The sequence below is a fragment of the Cynoglossus semilaevis genome, chromosome 15, assembly GCF_000523025.1.
Source record: "Cynoglossus semilaevis isolate Cse_v1.0 chromosome 15, Cse_v1.0, whole genome shotgun sequence".
Lineage (NCBI taxonomy): Eukaryota > Metazoa > Chordata > Actinopteri > Pleuronectiformes > Cynoglossidae > Cynoglossus > Cynoglossus semilaevis.
In genome coordinates, this window is record NC_024321.1 from 13,520,283 (window position 1) to 13,539,400 (window position 19,118).

The 19,118-nt window shown below is 40.1% G+C and overlaps 1 protein-coding gene across 3 annotated transcripts in view; it reads left to right on the forward strand.

Moving 5' to 3' along the window:
• Positions 1 to 19,118, forward strand: part of LOC103391084 (protocadherin-1) — a 120,081-nt gene that overhangs the window by 62,745 nt on the left and 38,218 nt on the right. For 2 of the 3 annotated variants that reach the window (XM_017039299.2, XM_017039298.2), the window contains exon 4: positions 18,750 to 19,071. In XM_017039299.2, coding sequence (XP_016894788.1) covers positions 18,750 to 19,049 — 300 coding nt within the window. In that variant the 3' untranslated portion in view covers positions 19,050 to 19,071. Of the gene's footprint in view, positions 1 to 18,749; positions 19,072 to 19,118 lie in introns of those variants that run through there. The other variant, XM_025062948.1, reaches the window with a different exon arrangement.

The following is a 19,118-nucleotide window of genomic DNA, read 5'->3' on the forward strand; positions in this document are numbered from 1 at the left end:
GTGTTTGCCCTGGTTGTTACCAGACAACACAAACCCAGTCACATACACACCTCCCTCACCCAAAAACACTCACACACACACAAACACAGAACTTCAAGGGATTCCCTGCAGCAGGACAGGGAGCGCTTGTTTTTTCCTCCTGCAGCTCTGTGTAGCGACTCATCCATTGTTGTGCTCTTCCTTCCTGTGTATATGTTAGTATAAATGTACATGTGCATGTGTGTGTTGGATGAGGTGGGGGTCCTTCCCAAGAGAATAACCCCTCCCTTAATCCAAAGCCCACACACTTCCCGAAGCTGGTCTTGTTTCACACTGCTGCACAGGATATTCTGAGGTCACTTCCTGTGTCTCGGAACGCGACATCACTGACATTATGAAGAAAAATAAGGATGAAACTCTTTTCAGGAAGTCCACACATCCTGCTATTCATGTGTCCAAAGAAAAAACAAGGTCTTAAAATGAATCAGGCCAATAATAATGGTGAGGTCACTGATGTATGAGCGCCCCCTGGGTAAGATACACTGCATCAAATAAATGCTAAATTTTAATATTGATATTTTTTATGGTACTTTCACAGGTTTTCCTTGCCGTTTTGTCACAAACACATTCATCTACCACGTCTATTTAAAAATGTGTCTGACAAGAACATTTCAAAAAAAGTACAAGTAAATGACATTTGAGACCCTCTGCTCTACATCATGAGATGTGACGTTTTAGAAAGTCACCATATTCACTTTTTTTTCTGTTGAAAATGCCTTTCGGGAAAAGGAAAAAAAAAAAGTTCTTGTTTGTAGCCATGTTTGCTACCACTGGACCTTCATGTGTTAGGCAGGTTTTTAGAGCAGGAAGTGCTGTCTGTGCAGCTGGTGCTATTTATGTGACACTGCCTCATACTGTACAACCACACTGGACCTAACAACTAAACTCCCTTTAAAGGAACACATTCACTTGCTAGTTAGGCTAGTCCCCCAACGTAGTTAAAGAGGCCAGCCTGAAAAGGCCTGTATTTAATTGTAATCAGATTACCTAAAATGTACTGCAGGTGAAGAATAAACATTTAGAGTGTTGTTGGGTTTCTTTCCTGACAAAAGTCTGAATGGAGGAGAACCGCTGCTGCGTCAGTCTGAGCTCCAGTGGAAGGAAGACAAACGATTTCAAATGAAAACAAACTGCTGACCTTTGAGAGGTGTGGCTCAGAATCACACATACAAGTGTGTCGGTGTGTGCGAGCACACGCGCACACGTTGGTATCAGCCCTGCTGCTGTGTGTTTCTGTGCAGGTTTTAATGACTTTTCCCTTGTGCACAGGCAGAGTTTGGCTTTCAGCTGCTTCTCACTTTTTACTGCTGCATCCTCCCTGTTTACCCTGTGTGTGTGTGTGTGCAGTTCATTGTGTGTGTGTGTATTCTGTGCATGCAGGTGATTTATCTAAGTCAGTCGGCGCTGGGGTGACCACCTCTGTTGAATCCTAATTCTCCCTCTCTCTGTCAATGACCTGCTATTCATTCAGAGTAGCTAGAAAGAAGGAAACACCAGCTTTTACTCCTTTCCTTCTTTTCTTCCTTTCTTCATTCCTTCTGCTGCCCCCCAACACCCCTGACTATTTTTATTTCTAAGGTATGCAATGATGAAACATGACCTGACATTCAAAGGTAATACAAAAAAAATGCAAGTAGATATTTTCCATTCAAATTGCATAACTCTAATGCAGTTATGGAGGTAATGGGCAACAGTAGCAGTATAGCTTTACAGTACAATGGCAGGCTGATGAGAGTGAAAGAAGGAGAAGAGGAGGATGATGGAAATTATAATGAAGAAAAAGAAATGGTTGGAAGTGGAGAAATGAGAAAACATCACTTCCTAAAAATATCCACAACACATTTATGCACTTGGTTGCGCTCTAATAGGAACACAAAGATTTTAGCATTAACCTAAAAAGAGTAAGGTTGTGTTTGGTATAAACGTTTGGGCCTTGGTAAAAACATAGCGGTGCATGAGGGCCTGTGTGAAGGAAGGCACTTATCTTAAGTGCATACAAAATAGCTTATTCTGAGTCTACAAAAACAAATTAGCAATTATAAACTAATTTAGACAGACTTGCGGGTAGCCTATACTGTATAATGTCTGCCAATAAATAGTCATCTCCCCCGACATAAACCGCACAATGGAACAAAGGAACATTCTACAGCACTTCTCATCCTTCCTTTAGATCTGACAACTCTCTCTCTCACACACACACTTTTCCTTAACATCTGTCTTCCATTATTTGTTCCTCTCATGTCATCATTCGTACGTGATAAACTCTCTGCAGAGTCACACAGGAAGTTGTGGGAACAATGAAATGAGGAATGTGCCGCGGTTGTTGCTGTCCTTTCTTGCCACTAGCCACAAATCGCCATTACATTTTTGGGAAATTGGGGCAAGTAAATGTATTTGGTGTGAAAGTTATTAAAAATGATCCACAGTTTGGTTTCGCTCAGACTTCTGTTTCCCTGACCACGTCAGGGGTTTTGGAAGCTTGGCTTCAGTTTTAACCGATGCACAATAACGATTGGGAAAAACCATATATTACCACGATATGAAATGCTGCTGTCCGTGTGATGACTGAGAGAGTGGTCATGGCCCGGCATGTGTGGTATCAGACTAATTAAACACTCCGAGAAGATTTTTAAAGAACACACTAAATTAAAATGGTCATCAGCAGCAGCAGTGGCAATAAACAACAACAACTCAAAGCGTTTCAGGCATAGGCGCCATATTTCTGCCCAGATCCCTGTCATTATTGCGTCTCTGGAACGCGAGTGCCGCCGCTCAGTTTAACCACAACTTTCTCATGACTCCACCCACTCATCCCCTTTCCTAGAAACCACGAGTCCCAGCACCACATGGCAGTTTTGCCTTAAGTAATCAACACATTCCTGAGCTCTCAGAGTTAGGTTTGGCTTTCTGTATGCAAAGAACAAGGAAGGAAGGAAGGAAGAGATGACGGAAGGAAGTAAGGAAGGACGGATGGCAGACTAATAAGCTAAAAAGAAAAAGGAACAGAGGATAAGAATGGATGTATAAAAGGATAGGGAAGCTAATGCTAATGCAGTCTGATGTATTAATCACAGTCAGAGGTAATTGAGAGGCTGAGCAAGGAGCAAGCGAGCGAGCTGTCCTCCATCACTGTCTCATTCTCTCTCTTCCCTTCTCTGTAAACACAGCTACTAAACCTTCTGAATATTAATACACCCATCCCGGGTGTGTGTATGGGTGTGCATGTGGACGTGCACCTACTTAAAGTGACTCATGGTGCGAGTGTCCTTACAAGAGTCCATGTTGTTACTCTTGTTTCTGGCATCAGTGTTGGCTCAGTGGAAGTGTACATTTCACCGTGTGTGTGTATGTGTCTGCGTGTGTGGCAGCATCTTCAGCTAATAAATACAAGAGATCAGCATTATAGCCTGCTGATGCTAATGGTGCACAGTCTGATTAGCTTGCCCCTACTTTGTGCTGTCATTAGCTAATTCTGTTAAAGGGATAGTACGGGGTTTTAATGTATGTCTGTGGCCGACATAGACCAACGCCTCCAAATTTGATTTTTAACATATTTATCTATTACGAATATTATGGCCACCATATGTTTATTTAGTCTATAATATACTGAAGATATAGCAATATAGGAGTATGGAGTCTTATTTTTGTGACCTACAGGGAAGGAAATGGATGTAGATTGAAAGGCCGTCAAAAATGATGTGATTCCTGTATATACGGTGGCAGGTGGTATCAAACCTTTAAGGGTCTTCAACATTTGTTTAAACATAGTGCAGTACCTACATTGACCTCTAGAGGTTGACTTCCTGTTGAAGACTTTTGCTTTAAAAATATTTCTTAGTTCTTTGGAAATTCAAATTTTGACATTTGTCCAGTAACAGGACACACACTGGATTAGTGGGTTACACTGTGGCCTTTCTCTGTGTAGGTTCTTTGTTCATTCCACCAAGGGCGCATTAGGGAGATTAGGTTATTTGGATATTCTACCTCACTGGTTTGAATGTTGGTGTGAATGGTTCTATTGTCTCTAGCCAGGTCTCATCATGAACTGGTGACTGTTTGCTAATGTCAGCTAGCATTTGCTACAATATGTCGTATCCTTAAAGAGCTCCTGGCTGTAGAGGATGAATGTTTGCTAAGTATATTGAGTTTCTGCCAATAAAACCTCCTACATGTCATACACTGCACCTTTAATCTCGTACATATCAACTGTATCAGTTGTAATATGATAAGCAAAAGGTCATTTCCCGTGGTCATTCCCTTTATTGAATTTACAGATAACGACCAGCGTTTATTCATCATGATCTGGACTTGGATGATGGATATGATATTAGAGTTGGGTCTTATCACACTTTTCTATTGGTTGCTTCCTTTTCCTTCTTAGTTCATATAACCCTCCAGTTTAACAAGCTGTGAATAAGCTCCGCCATTGTGTTGTAAAAGAAAATGCATTTTAGACCATACAAATGCACACATACACATGCACACTCTGGCTTTTATTTCCATCTTTGTGTCTTGGTCTGGTTATTAAATTATCCGCTGGCTGACAAAACCCAGCTTCCTGTTTAGAAGCTGGAAACACGTTTCTTCCACAGACGGCAGCAAATTAACGAATGTTCCCGTAGCGACTCCCGACTTTAATTACACCCACAGACAAGCGGAGGATCAGCTCCCAAGTGGAGATGAGAGGTTTTCAGCACCAAGCTGCCATTAAAATGAAAAAAAAGGCCATATATTTTACACTGGTATTTTTTAAGTCACTAAATTGACTACTAATTTCCCAGTAATTTTCTGCAGCTCTTAATTTTCAGGAGGTGTAATGTAATAGAGGAGAGAGTCTTCAGTTGTTCCTCATTATATTTGAGTTTTCTGGAAATTAGAAGGAAAATGGACGGAAGAGAAGCAAGAAGACTCTTAATGAGTATAAATGTAGATGTAGCAATAAACATGTTAAACATTAATGAGTTAATTTGTTGGTTTAAACTGGTTAAATTACTCCTAATATCTTGGTCAATGCTAGCCACTGAGCTCAAACAAACTGTTGTTATCTACAATTGAGGACAAAATATGCACTTCACATTTTAAAGTGTAAGAGATTTTTAGTCTGGTATCTCTGAATATACCAGCACTGTTTTTTTTTTTTTATTTGTTGGTTTTGTTCCCACTATTTTTTTTTTACAGAGTTAAATGCCAGTCCGATCTTTTACTCCTCACTTGAATCGACTTTGTGAATATTCCTCTCTTGCACACACAGGAGGCACTCATTGCTCCGCTGTCATCTTCCTACACTTCTTTTTCTCCTTTATACCCTAGCTGCTTCTAATTAGACTTGGCGTTAGCTTTAGCATTAGCTAGTCCACTCTGTTCCCTGTGGGCCTGTTGTCTCTTTTGGCTAGAGTCGCAGCAGTTCTTGGCAAGCTAGCAGCTAATCCAGACTGGATGCTAATGAACTCTGGCCATTGTCCACCTCGTTCCTGCGGAGACGTCTGTTTCTTTGAAGCCCAGTGGCTAACTGGCTAACAGGCTGCCATACCAGTGGCCAACACGAAATGACAAAACGTCAAAACCACCTGGAGCAGCAGGCTAACAGGCCCTCTCTTTGCTAATAATAGCTGAAACTGGGCCTTTTCCCTGCAGTTGTAGTGCATGTTACTATATTTGACAGTTAACCAAATTCTTTGACTAGGCTGAACCTTATACTTGTGAAATACCATGATGAAGCACAATGATTCAACAAATAAAATATGACAGGACTCCAAAGGTATTAGTTTCATTTGCATCATTTCAAGCGGTCTTTATCATGATAAGCCAGAGGCTAAAACATTGAGTAAGAAGTAAGTTGATAATTTATAGTTGTTTTTAAACTATGCTGCATTAATCAATGTCACTAAATTACAATGATCCAAGTGAATGCCGTGTGTCATCAGCAGTAGTAGCCATATATCTACTGAGCAACTTTAATGTCAAACCCTGCATTTTTAATCATACACTGCCTTAAGTTTCTAAAACAATAAAAGGGTATTGCCTTTTATGTCTTATCACGGGTTCCCAGATAACATTTGTCCTTTAGCTGCTGATTTTTTTCAGGCTCATAGATTTTTCCTACCACAGGAAGATGTCGATTGTTGTGGTGATGTTAGAAAAAAAAGAATAGAATATGTGTCAATGAATAAACGTTGATTCTTATTGATTCTCAGAGAGACACAGCTGAAGTCCCAAATCAATCCAAACAAGGGACGCAGCAGTTGCCTTAAAACACGTGAAAGGCACTTTACCACTGAAGAAACCACCAACAATGATACTAGGAAGACACAGCAGACAGGGAAAGTCAATATACAAGCAATGCACCAAACAATACAGAGAAAGTTTTTAATCTTTCTTGTGTTTATTGTAAAAAAGACTGTTACCATTGGAGGTCATGGCTCATCAGGTGTAAGTGGCACAAAGCTGTGAGTCATCAGTCACTACCATTTTTTCTTCTGTTAAATTTGAAAGGCGATTGAAAGGATTTTGGCTACATTATTTAACAGCTCTTGGCGTCAGAGTTCTCTGTGTGTCGACAGATAACCCAACGCCAATTCGTGCAGCGGCAATAAACATGGGCAGGAGTGTTCATGTAATGAAAGCAGATGGTACAGATGTGATGCCAGGTGGAGCGCGGTGCCTGCTGCCCCCCCGCCGCCAACCCGACTGTAATTTTTAACGACGTTGTCGTTCTGCTTGTACAGTTGTTGGCAAAGGTTAGTGTCTACTTTTGAAAGAGGGGAGCTGAGAGGCACACATATCGAAACATGACTTCCAAGATTAAACTCTCCCCCCTCAGCACTACAGACATCATCGTGAGGCAGAACTGAAACTCTCTTCACAGATGTAACATGCGGAAGAATGTTGGCTGATGGCCAGGATTCTTTTCTAGCAAAGAGAAAAAGGGCAGCAGCATCAGAAGGGGTCAGGACAGGATGTGGACAAACAGGCAATCAGGTTTAAAGTGTCACTGTTGTAGATTATCCAACGTAGAGGCTTCCCACTCTGATTATTACCCACTCTAAAGCAGTCCTTCACTTTTTTGAGCATGACTGTATGAGTCACTTACATTGTTAGTGCCTAGTTGTCAATATGCAGCTTGAGGTTCACCAGTAGTATAAACATCGCAGTCAGCAGCTAGTACAAAAACAAAAAAAAAAATATTTGGCAACTTTGCACAGTCTAACCACAAGAGGCAGCAGTTGGCCAGCAGAACTTTTATCCTTGTTAGCTGAAAATGCTGATGATGGATCATGGACTTTGTCAAGTACTCCCACCACCACAGAGACATACAGTATCCAACATGTTCTTAAAATACTGTAGGCCTACATTCTATCAGTACATTTTTTTACCGCCTTCCACTGGCAGCCATGGTTTCACTGACAGAGCGAGATCATGGTTGTAGTTTAGCAGCAGGAGACCGTTAGCACAGTCAGCACCAACTGTGTGAAAGTACCTTATGTAACCAAACCTGAAAATCCAAGTCCTTTCAAACTACTTGGGTCCATTTGAAATGTGCAAAAACAAATACACACACACACACACACACACACGTCTCTCTGCAGGATTAAAGATTCCAGAATATTTTTTCGCGCTGTTTGTGGCAAAATTATTTTTTGCTTCTTCTTTTTTTTAATTATTCACAATCCAAGCTCTTTACTCATAAATGCAGAAAATGCTGGAAGGTCGTCAGCATTTCCCTTCCTTCCATTGTATCCTAGACAATCAACACAAATCTCCCCGATTCCCACACTGCTGTGACTATTTTTACTGCCTACATGAATACATACGTACAGTGTGGCCCCTTCACCTCCCTAAGGCGCTTTTGTACACCTGCACATGTCCACATACACACATACACACACAAAGAAGACAGATGTCCTGAGAGTCATCATGATTTATGGTCTTCATGTACAGAGGACAAAAAAGAAAAAGAAACCTGGACCTGCAGGACTGAAAGATCAAATGAAATTACACTGACTGCAGTTTATTTTAATAATAATAATAATAATAATAATAATAATAATAATAATAATTTCTACTAGTTTTTGACCATTTGATTTGCTTTGCCAACGACTGATCTCAGGTGTACTGTTTTATTGTCTATTTTTTGTTTAAGTATCTAGTTGCTAAAATAACCTTAAAGTAAAAATACTTTTTTGATGTTACACCTTAAAAATAAAGAAATCATTCCTCTTTAATTAAATTAAAATGCACATATTTCATCCAGCAGGTCACCACCTAGTGGCTAATCAATACAACTAGTGCTTTCCTCCAAAGTCAACACTACAGCACCCCGGCGGCTTTAACCGATATTGGTCCAAAATTTAAATTTGACAGGCACACTAATTTGTAACCGCACACACACGCCCAGATCCAAACTTCACAGTTTCTTCTTTCTACGTGAAGCTAAATCTGGAGGACAGCTGAGCCAAATCAAAACCAAATACCACCTTCCTTCGCTCGCGTCTCTCCCATCCTTCACCTTTTCTTTTCTCAATCTTTCATCCTCCCTCACTTCATCCTGGAGCCAATTATAACCTGCTGCAGCATTCCTGGCTGCAGGAGGAGGAGGACGGGAGGTGTTTTCAGGGATTAACATACCAGAGCTGTCAGCTGGAAACCACTTCATCCCTCTTTCTGTTTCTCTTGAATCTAAAGTTTGTTCTGCCCATTATGAAAAACAACCCTTTTCACAATGAATAGCAGAACAAGCACATTAATAAACACCACAGGGAAAAGGCCGCGAACAATGTAAACACAGGCTAATGTGGGAAAACATGAAGAGGAATTTGGAGAAAATGTCAAAACAACACAAAGTACGGATACGCGTTGGATTGTGAAGGGAAAACCTGTTTATCTGACATCCAGCAATGAGAAAAATAAGTACTTAAAACATGTCAAACAGAGTAGTATTTGTGGACGTAAATATCTGTACAGTCATCAAGCAGTTAATTAGTCATGTGAATAGGAATTGTAAAATAATAATAATCGGCAGCTCCCCTCCATAAGAGGTCACTACAGCAGATGTAAGCTACCATTGGTTATGACAATGGCCGTTCTCCCTGATGTAGCATTTTTACCTGTTCTTGGAGCTATCATTTGGATGTCATTTAAATTGGATGTAAAACTTAGGGTTGAATGCCTTGCTCAGCAGCACACTGACACTCAGCTAAAAACTAAAATATATGCGGGTGACTATCTGAAGAAGAACAAAATATTAAGGAAGTGATTGCCTGAGTTTTAAAGCATCTTTAAATTTGGTAAAATAATTCAGGAGCTTGGCTCCCGAGCTTTTCTGAACAGAATGAACAGAATTTGCAAGACACATTAGAGTAACGTTTGCAGCGAAATGCTTGCTGCAAGAGAAACAAAGACAGTGACACACTTTACCGTGCACCATCATTTTTATATGGAGAATTTGAATATTTCACAGATCCACTTTTCTACTCTGGAACAAAAAAAAACAAACTTCCTAACATTTGCAAATGAACACTAACCTGGATTTGTGTAAGATAAAAATAATACCATTGACTGTCAGTCAGCCTTAAGCCTCGTCTCGTCTCAGTAAAAACTAAATTTACAGCTTGGTTGACAAACATAATTGGCAAAAAAGTAATATTTTATTTGTTTTGAGAGCCACCTTCTAATACTAGGAGTAATCTGAAAAAACACTGTTTTTAAATTGTCTAGTTAGTTGTCGGTTCCTGAATGAATCATCAAAAACAGTGCTTTTAATATTATAATTATTATTTTAAAAATGAGAAACATTAGTAACTTTAATGCTGCCAGGACATTCGGTAACATGGTCTGTTCACACATCACCATCAAAACCACTGCTGCATTTCTGCTGTTGATTAGAGCAAAAAAATAAATAAAAATAAAAAATGACTTAATTTTTGATGCTGTCCTGATAGGGAACCAGAACTGTACTCAGATTAAGCCTTTCATATGGACTCTGGTAAAGTTAGGAATGATAATTGCAAAGGTGTTATCTTTAAATAGTGGTCAGATGGAAAGGAATGGAAAGAAACTCATGTGGTAAAATAGAGGGGTGTGGTTCCGATTAAATGCCATCTAAAGTTGCTTCAGTGTCCTGACAGGGAGAGTTGTTTTGTGGGTACGTGTGCGTGGCCTCCAAGTTGACCAAATTGCAGCGTCAGTGTGTTTGTCACTGTCAGCTTTGAACGTAGCGTACCCATGCACACACTGCATATCCATCATGGCTGACAGCTTCATGCGACTGTGATTGGCTGTGAGATTCTTGTCTCAGCGACACTGTAGTTTACCTGAGGATATGCCAAGTGTGCACGCAGGTTACCTGCACGCTGTTTATGTGTAAGACTGTGTGTGTGTGTGTGTGTGTGTGTGTGTGTGTGTGTGTGATGTAAGATGCTGAAAGTGCATGTGTGTCTGTTTCAGGGTTATTGTGCTTTGCTGGTATAACTCAGGATTTATTCTCTAACACACACACTAAGTGTATACACACAAACCCCCACACACACCTGGGGGCAAAATAATGCAAAAAATACAAGAGTAAACTCTCAGAAACATATGAGAAAGTCTGCTGACCTGTTTTTTTTGTTTTTTGTTTGTCTGTGTGGGACTGCGTGCATATGCGTGCATGTGTGACTAATGCTGTGTGACAGATACAGAGAAACAGTTTGTTTTAGTTCAACCAAAAACAGAGTACAGGCACACGTCTGTAAGATTTGTACAGAAAACAGTTCTCACCAACCAAACCCAAATACAAATCAATGCCAATCATGAAAACACCATAGAAATGGCACCGCTTTATTCCATCAGAGGTTCGAATACAGGTGCACCACATCCAGTATGGCTCCATCACAGACACAGGCTTCAGTATTTTGATATAAAGGTTGATAATCAGACATTATGTAGTTTTCCTTCGTTCCCCTGCAGGTGGTTCCAAAAACACATCTTAACCCAATCCTGTAACAGTGTGTCATTCTTTCTCTCTTTCTATATTTATGTACGCAGACTAGTAATTTCTCACTTAACACAGAAGCCCAACAAGACAGTAGTCAATTGTCTATATCGCTGGCTCAAATTAGCAGAACGTTCAGCCAATAATGTTAACATTACACTAAATTTTAAACATACACTTAAGAACCTTAAGATTAAATTAAGGTGCTGAATCACCAGAGAGGTGTTAGTTTAAATTTTGATTTTACAAGTGAGTCTCTCCTTAGGCTAAGCTAAGTAGTGCTAATTCCCTGCACATTACTTTTTTCCAGTAGATTTCAACATGTTGATATGTCCCCATTTATTAGAAACAGGAAGTGAAAACAAACAGTTGCATGTCTGCTGATCAACACAAAACCATTTACATAGTTATACATTAAAGCACCAGAGCTGAAGTTTAAGGGATATTTCAAGTTTTTTTAATGGTTTTACAGCATGTTATTGAAGCTGACTGCAGTGTTAGTGCCCCCTGCTGCTGAGAACCAATGTTTAGGTTTTGGTCCAAAATCTCCTCTCCCCATCGCTCTCGCCGTCCTCGGTCTCTTCTTCGTCTTCTTCCCTCTCTGTCTTTTATCATTCTTTCTGTCTGTCTCCCTCGTTCACTCTCTCTCTCTCCTCTCTTTCATCCTCCACTCATATTCAACACAGTTGTGTCGAGTTATAGCTGCCAGCCGCTCTTCACGTGGGCTGAGTGTTTGTGTGTATGTGTGTGTGTGTGTGTGTGTATGCATACTTGATAAGGACAGACTTTTATAAGCATGCACAATGCAGCCTCACACCCTCTTATCTCCCACAGAGGGAGGTAATGAGGATCTCACACACAGACCTACACACACAGACACAAATACGTACACACAAACCCACACTCTCTCTCTCTCTCTCTCTCTCTCTCTCTCTCACACACACACACACACACACACACACAGTTATCTCTCTCTCCATGTCTCAGCTGACAAACAGCCAGTGAGGCGTCGTGCATTTCTGCTCTCACTGGTTTTTAATCATCTCTGAACAATGAAGCCCAGTGACGCCTGCTTCTCCGTCTTTTCCCCCTTCCTCCCCCCCGTCTTTCTCTTTTTCCTCCTAAGTACTCTCGTTTTCCTTCTACTTCTCTACAATTGTCTCTATCCCCCATCATCCCCCCTTGTCACCCACTTCCTTTTCCTCCTTTTCCATCTCTTTTCCCATTCGTTCTCCACTCTCTCCTCCTCCTCCATATCTACTGGGTCTTCATCCTTTTACATTCTCTCATACCTCCTCTTCTTCCTATTCCTCCTACCCTTCTTCTTCCTACGTATCCCCCACCTTCTTTATCCTCCACTTCTTATATCATTATCCTTCTTCTCCTCTGTTCTTTATCTCTCCTCATCCTTATTTTTGTTTTCTCCTTCATTCTTCGTTTTTTTTTCTCTTTTTCTTACCACATTTCTCCTCCTGTCTGTCTCTGCTCATCTGCCTTCCTCCTCTGTGGCCTCACCTTTTCCTGCCTATTTCCTTCACCCTACCCCCCCTCTTTCTCCACTCTCTCCTCGTTCTCCTCTATTTATTGTTCTTTTTCGTTTTCCCTTTTCTCATTCTTTTATCCAACATCCCTCACTCTTTTACCCATATAACTACATTCCTCCCCCTCCCTCTTGTCTCTCCCAGATTCTTCTTGTCATCCTTTCTTTTTGGCCTTTCTTTCTCTGACTCCTTGTACTCCTCATCCGGTTGCTCCTCCTCCTTTTTATTCTTATCTCAACCCTCTTTACTTTTGCCATTCATCTTGACTCCTTCTCCTCTGCTCCTCTTCAGCCATGTTTTTCTTTTTACCTCCACCTTCCCACTGCTCCTCCCCATTTGCTCCACTCTCTTCTGCTTCTTTGTTAAATTTCTTTTGATTTCCTTATTCACCTCCTTTCCTTTCCTACTCCTGATTCCTCTTACAGTGACCTCACTGAATACTACTGAAGTGAATATGTATGATAAGAAGTCAACACCTTCTCCTCCGCCTGACTCCTTTCCATTTTTTCTCACATCTTCTTTGTCATAAAAACTTTATATCTCTTTCGATTCTTTTACTTTTTGTCTTGATGTTCCTTTCTGACAGAATCACAGATTACTCACTTCTTCCATCTCCTGTCGCCTTTTCTTCACCAGAGGAAAAGAAAAAAACTTCTTTAATGCTAACTTTTTTTTTACACTACACTAGATCCTGAGGCATGTTTAGAACCCCAGAGGTTGACTTTGGGATGATGACGATGAAGATGAAGACCAGTTTGTTTTATGTATTCAAGGAAACACTAGTTTCCCAGCCTGCATTGGTTGCTTTACATAAAAATGCTGCAATTCAGCATTGTTCCTCATGTCAAAAGTGCTGTGTTAACACAAGACGCTTTACATTTTTCTTATCTCTACCTTGAGCTTTTAATTATTGACCTTCATCGCTGCCAAGGTGTCGGACGAACGGCCACCGTTATTAACTCACTCGGTCCACAAGTTGATTTTTAATGGAAGAGTAGAAATGCTGAGGGGGGCGAATCAAAACTTTGTCAAGTATCATTAATAGGACAAGGCTACAAATGCTCTTGCACTTAAACCATGGTTGCAGGGATTTTTTTAGGATGGTCCAGAAATCCATTCCAGTTACTGCTCCACCTGCTGACGGCTTTTGTTCTTTATTCCCAGTTACTTGGCAGTTAGACCCTGGTCAAAACACCCATTCTGTTTTGGTCTTTTTAACCCACTTTGAAGGGAGGTAACAGGCTGTGTCATCCCTGTGCCCAGTCTGAGCTCACCAACCATTACTGATTCTTCTAATTTCTTGACCAGCAATTCCAGCACTTGGTTTTGTTGCCTATTTTTCCAACTTTAAAGTAGGTCAGTGTGACTAATATAACAATGTTATTCAATGCCCACGGAGTATATTCCCTTCTCCTAGTACTCACTACTGCAGCGTTCTTGCTGTTATGACCTGCTGCAAACTGGACTGGTGTTTATAGCTGGACTCCTGAACCTGACCCCGGGAAATAGAACTGAGCGCAATGAAGTCTGAAGCAGAATGAGACAGACAGAGAATTGAATCTGACAGACTTCCTGTCAGGAGATGGTGATGAATCACATACATTGTTATTCACTATGACATCCTTCACATACATCAATTTTAAGGGTCATCCCCAAAGCCTTTATGTCTGCAGGAGCAGGTTATAATCTGATTGTACTGTGTCACCTGACCTAAAAATTGGCTACTCTCTTTTTGGAAAACAGCTACACGTCACTGGTGTGATGTAACTGTCTCCTAGGAAATCAGGCTTTGCTAACACATTATTTCAAATTTTAAAAATGACATATAAAAATGATCTAATTCTGGATAAAAATAGACAATACGGGCAAATTGTGCATGCAGAGAAATGTGTTTGATTCAAACATCATGCCATCATATAAAAGTATTTTTAAGAATTTTAAAATAAAATAAAATTTGATAATGTTATTTCACAGTTCATGAGTGAATTCATTCCCAGCTCTCCTGACTATAAATATTCACAACCCTCACTTGCACTGAGAGATGTTTTTTAATTTTGAAACATGCGAAAATTGTACATTGTTCCTATGAAGTGTGCATGTTCTTTTATGGTAATATGTATTTGTAAATAATAAGCATATACACACACATTAAGCCAGACAGCTTATTTACAGCTTCTTCTAATTCATAGTTATTGAAGGTTGTAAGGTAAGGGAAACATTGTATTTTTTTCTCATATTAATTCTCCTCTAAACCATCTATTAGCAGCTTCAAACTAGTAGTCAAGGCTTTTTATATTAAATTTAATTGACACTTTTGCATTTATTAACTCACACACTGACATAAAAAATAAAGCACATTTGTATTGTTTGAAACGTCGCTTCTATTATTAGTTTATTACTTTCAGCAAAGCCATGAGCAGTCACCTGTTAATGGACACATCAGCATGTAGATCAGTAGAGCATGACATTAAACACTGACATTTCCCATAGATGATGTTCTCAATTACATAGAGAAAAAGCTGTGAAATTGAGAACCATCCCATCCAGAACTCAAACAGCTTGGTCTGCAGAACGTTGAACCCTAACCCAGGCTCAGTTTTTTCTAGCCTCTCTTTCCGTCTTACAAGGTCAAACACCTGTCCTTTTCTCTGTGCCTTCTCCCATCAGACACCTCCACCTTGGTTACTCAACTCTCAGCATGATTGACCCTGTGACCCCTGTCATGGCATGCAATTCCATGTCCACGACCTAAATCCACAGGGTTCTGTTGAATGTATCCCTTGTGGAACACATCCCCCTTTGAGCTGTCAATGTATTCCTACTCATCAAAAGTTAATTCTTGAAAGTCGTCATTGAGTCGATCTTGGCAGGCTGTGAACTTGTTTTGAGATGTTATTGTTTTATTTTCCATCGTAGACTCTGATTGAATGACGCTTGTTCAATACTTGTTGAAAAGTGTTCCTAACACTGTTGTACAGGTTTGTTAATACAAGCAGCTCTGATAGTAAATGTGACATTTACATAAAACTGGGACCTGGAGTCACTCTGATCTGTTTAGTCAAAAGAATAGGGAATCAATTTCTCCTCGACCTTTAATCTTTCCGCTTCATTATTGTCATGTCGGAGTATGAAAAAAAAAAAAAAACATCTTAGGGAGTATAGAAGTTTAGATCACAGCCAAAGAGGAATTTTAAAAAAATAAAACCACTGTGGCACTAGCAGCAAGCCAATATATTGGAGTGTAAGGAATCTGAGGCAGTCCAAAATAATGTTGGTCCTTAAATCACCTGCATGTGCTTCGCCTTCCCATGATGCAACCTGCTGAGATGGCATTTCTATTTAAAGCAAACAAACATAAACACACACACATGCTGAAAAATACAGAAAATTTAAAAAAAAATCTGAGTTAATATAAGTGTGAGCATGTCTTCAGAAGACTTGCTGAGCCCCCGTTTTTCTTTACGCGTCGTATAAATATAGCTCTTGCTATTTAATTTGTGAAACTCTCACGAAACAGGAAGTGGTATTAATAACCACCAAGCTGTGAATCCTGCGAGAATCAAACTGAAATAATGAAAAAACAAAACAAAACACACACACACACACAAAAAACCACTGTCTGCTTTAATAGGAACCGCTTCGTTTGCTTGTTTCAGCTCCACAAATCATTGAAAAGCAAAAATAAAATTCCTCCCAATGTGTTCTTAAAAGCTTTAAAACCTTAAATGGTTATCTTACATGTCAGGTGGATTGTTCCTGCAACAATAGACAGGAGGACTCTGATAGTTACCACCTCTGTCGGTGTGTTTGGTCAAGAGCTCAGTAAAGTCAAAAAAATGATTAAATGTAACCAAGTGAAGACAGCTATGAGTCAAAAAGGACTGTTTTCAATATGTATTTGCACTCTACACACTTGTGCAGTGAACTGGACTCTTTACAAACAGAAAACTTTTGTTTTTTGGTTGTTTGCATCACATTAATAATGATGTTTTGTTGTCTAAAAGATTGTTCATTTTATATTTGGGTGATGAGGAAAAGAAAATGAAAGCAGAACATTTGTGAAGAGAACTAAGGTTCTGGATGCAATATGGTTTTCATATGGAAAACACTCCATACCATAATAACTGAAACTTTGACAGCGCTGACCCCAGGACGGACCTGTAATTTCAGCAGTGTCACACAGGAGGTGTGAGACTCTCATGGAGAGCTACAGCCTGTCGCCTGTAGCACGCGGCATCCAAACGGACAGTTTAAAGGACAGCTCCACTGTGGCCTTCACTTTTGTACATTTCGACAACACTGCTCACATTTACTCTGGCTTTTTATAACCTAGGAGATTTAAAGCTGCTGGGGAAATATTTTATCCAAATGTTTCGTAGCTGGAGTTCAGTTATGACATGCTCTGGATCACTTCTGCTGCTGAAGAAAATGAATTCTTTAGGTGTGATCAAAGACAAGGGACTTGAATGCTGCTTTAAGCTGCCAAGCAGCCACCAATTCCCTGGCTGAAATGGTTATATTTATAGAGTATGTGACAGAAGCAACATTCACCTGCATCAGTGAGCTTGTTAAGCAGTTAAAAAAGTAACTAAGTAAATATCATATCAAGTAAAGTCTGGCATATCTTTTTTTTAAACGGCCTTTCGCTCTGGACGATGATTATATCTGCTAATATCCGCTGCAAGGCTGCTCTTTATCTCAGCTTGGATTAGTTGCTCAGGTGTGCGTCCGTGATTGAAACGTTTGACCACGCAGCTGCGTACCTATTGAATTAGGACACTGTTCGTGTGGCTACAATTTTGTGTGTATGCGTCCATGTGTTTCTTTGTTTTTGTGTGTGTACGTGCGTAGCGTCTGGAGGATAATTGCACTTCAATTACAAAACCATCAAACACAGGAGTCAGCCAGCAACCTTCCAGCCGCCCTGAAACACTGGGTAAATGGAGCAGTAAAGTGTGTGTTCAGCTTGCTCCTTTTATTAAAAACCAATGTGCTTCATGATAAGTTGCCCCTACACTGTGGGACCAGAGCCAAACAAACTAACAAACAGGATCCGTCCGCAGACCTTGGAAAAGCCTTTAAAGCACCGGGGGGATAAAAATCACTAAAAATGCTTTCAAAGGTGGTAGACGCAGTTTTCAGATCTCATATGTAACAATTAAATGAGTTTTATTGGCATACATTATGCCTGGTATCAGTTATTACGGTTTGAAAGTGTGTAATTGCTTTAAAATGAAAAATCATTTAGTTTTTACAGCCTTAATCTTTTATAGATAATGTATTTTATGCAACAACAGGCAGCCACGTGGTCATGTGATGTAATCTGGTGTACTGCATCAGCAGTGTGTGCCTGTGTGCGTACGTGTGCAAAATGTGAACAAAATATGAAGTGACTAGTAGAAATTGAACTGGTGTTCAGTGTCCAGGGGCCACAGGTCAGTGAGGCAAACAGACGACGTTTTCAGCTACAGACTGTAGAAGTACAAAGAAGAAGAAAAAAAAAACTAAATATAGAACATAATTAGAAAATGAAAAGGACAGTCTGGAGACACCCTCTAGCAGGTTTGGTGTCAGTTGAGCAAAAAATGCAAAAGAGTGGAAGTTTAATTAGTTTTAGAGACAAAACCAAGACTTTGTGATGTGTGAAGTATAAAAAGCCACCAACATTCAAACAATGTATTTTAATTTTTTAAACTTTAATAATAATGTTTGCTGAGGGGCTACCTTCAGGGTTAATGACATTTTTGTTGCAGCCAAATATGTTTTAGATATCTGGTGAATCTCTGTGCAAAGTTCGGTTTATTTTTACTTAGTAGTAAAAGAAAACTGAAAAGACAATCTTGGCACCAGGTTTTTTTTCTCTGGCCCTGTTCAAGAGATGAAAAGAAAGATGTAATGCCTTGAAAGCAGTGACAAGATGGAATTAGATAAGAGCCAATAAGAGTTAACTGATCTTTGTTGCCAGAGTTGCAGAATCAAAGAGAAAAACCATAATCAGTCAATTCAAGAACTGAGCAGACTTAATAAGAAGTCCCATGTGTTCTTTCTAGTTATTTTTAATTTTCGCTCTCAAACTAATAATTTTATTCACTGTGGACTGTGAGTGAAATAGATTTTTTGTAGGAAAACATTTTCTGTGGAACCTTGCGCTAACCAACCTCCTTCTTTCTTTGTTGTGCTCTTTGTTTTATGTTGATCAGCTCCCCCATCGTCGAGTGACCTTCTCCACAGCCAATCAGTCGCAAGACCTTCAAGACGCATCTCAGCACAGCTACTACGACAGCGGTCTGGAGGAGTCAGAGACGCCCAGTTCCAAATCATCGTCAGGGCCACGGATTGGCCCACTGGCACTGCCAGAAGACCACTACGAAAGGACCACACCTGATGGCAGCATCGGCGAGATAGAGCACCCGGAGAACGGTAAGACCAGGTGGAGTTTCCCCTCTCCCTCTATTCCTCTTTTCACCTCCACCATCTATCCATCCAAACATATACAGTGACAACAAGACAAATGCTGCAGGCTTTAATATAAATATTTAAAAAAAACACTGTTTTTCATTACACTCTTT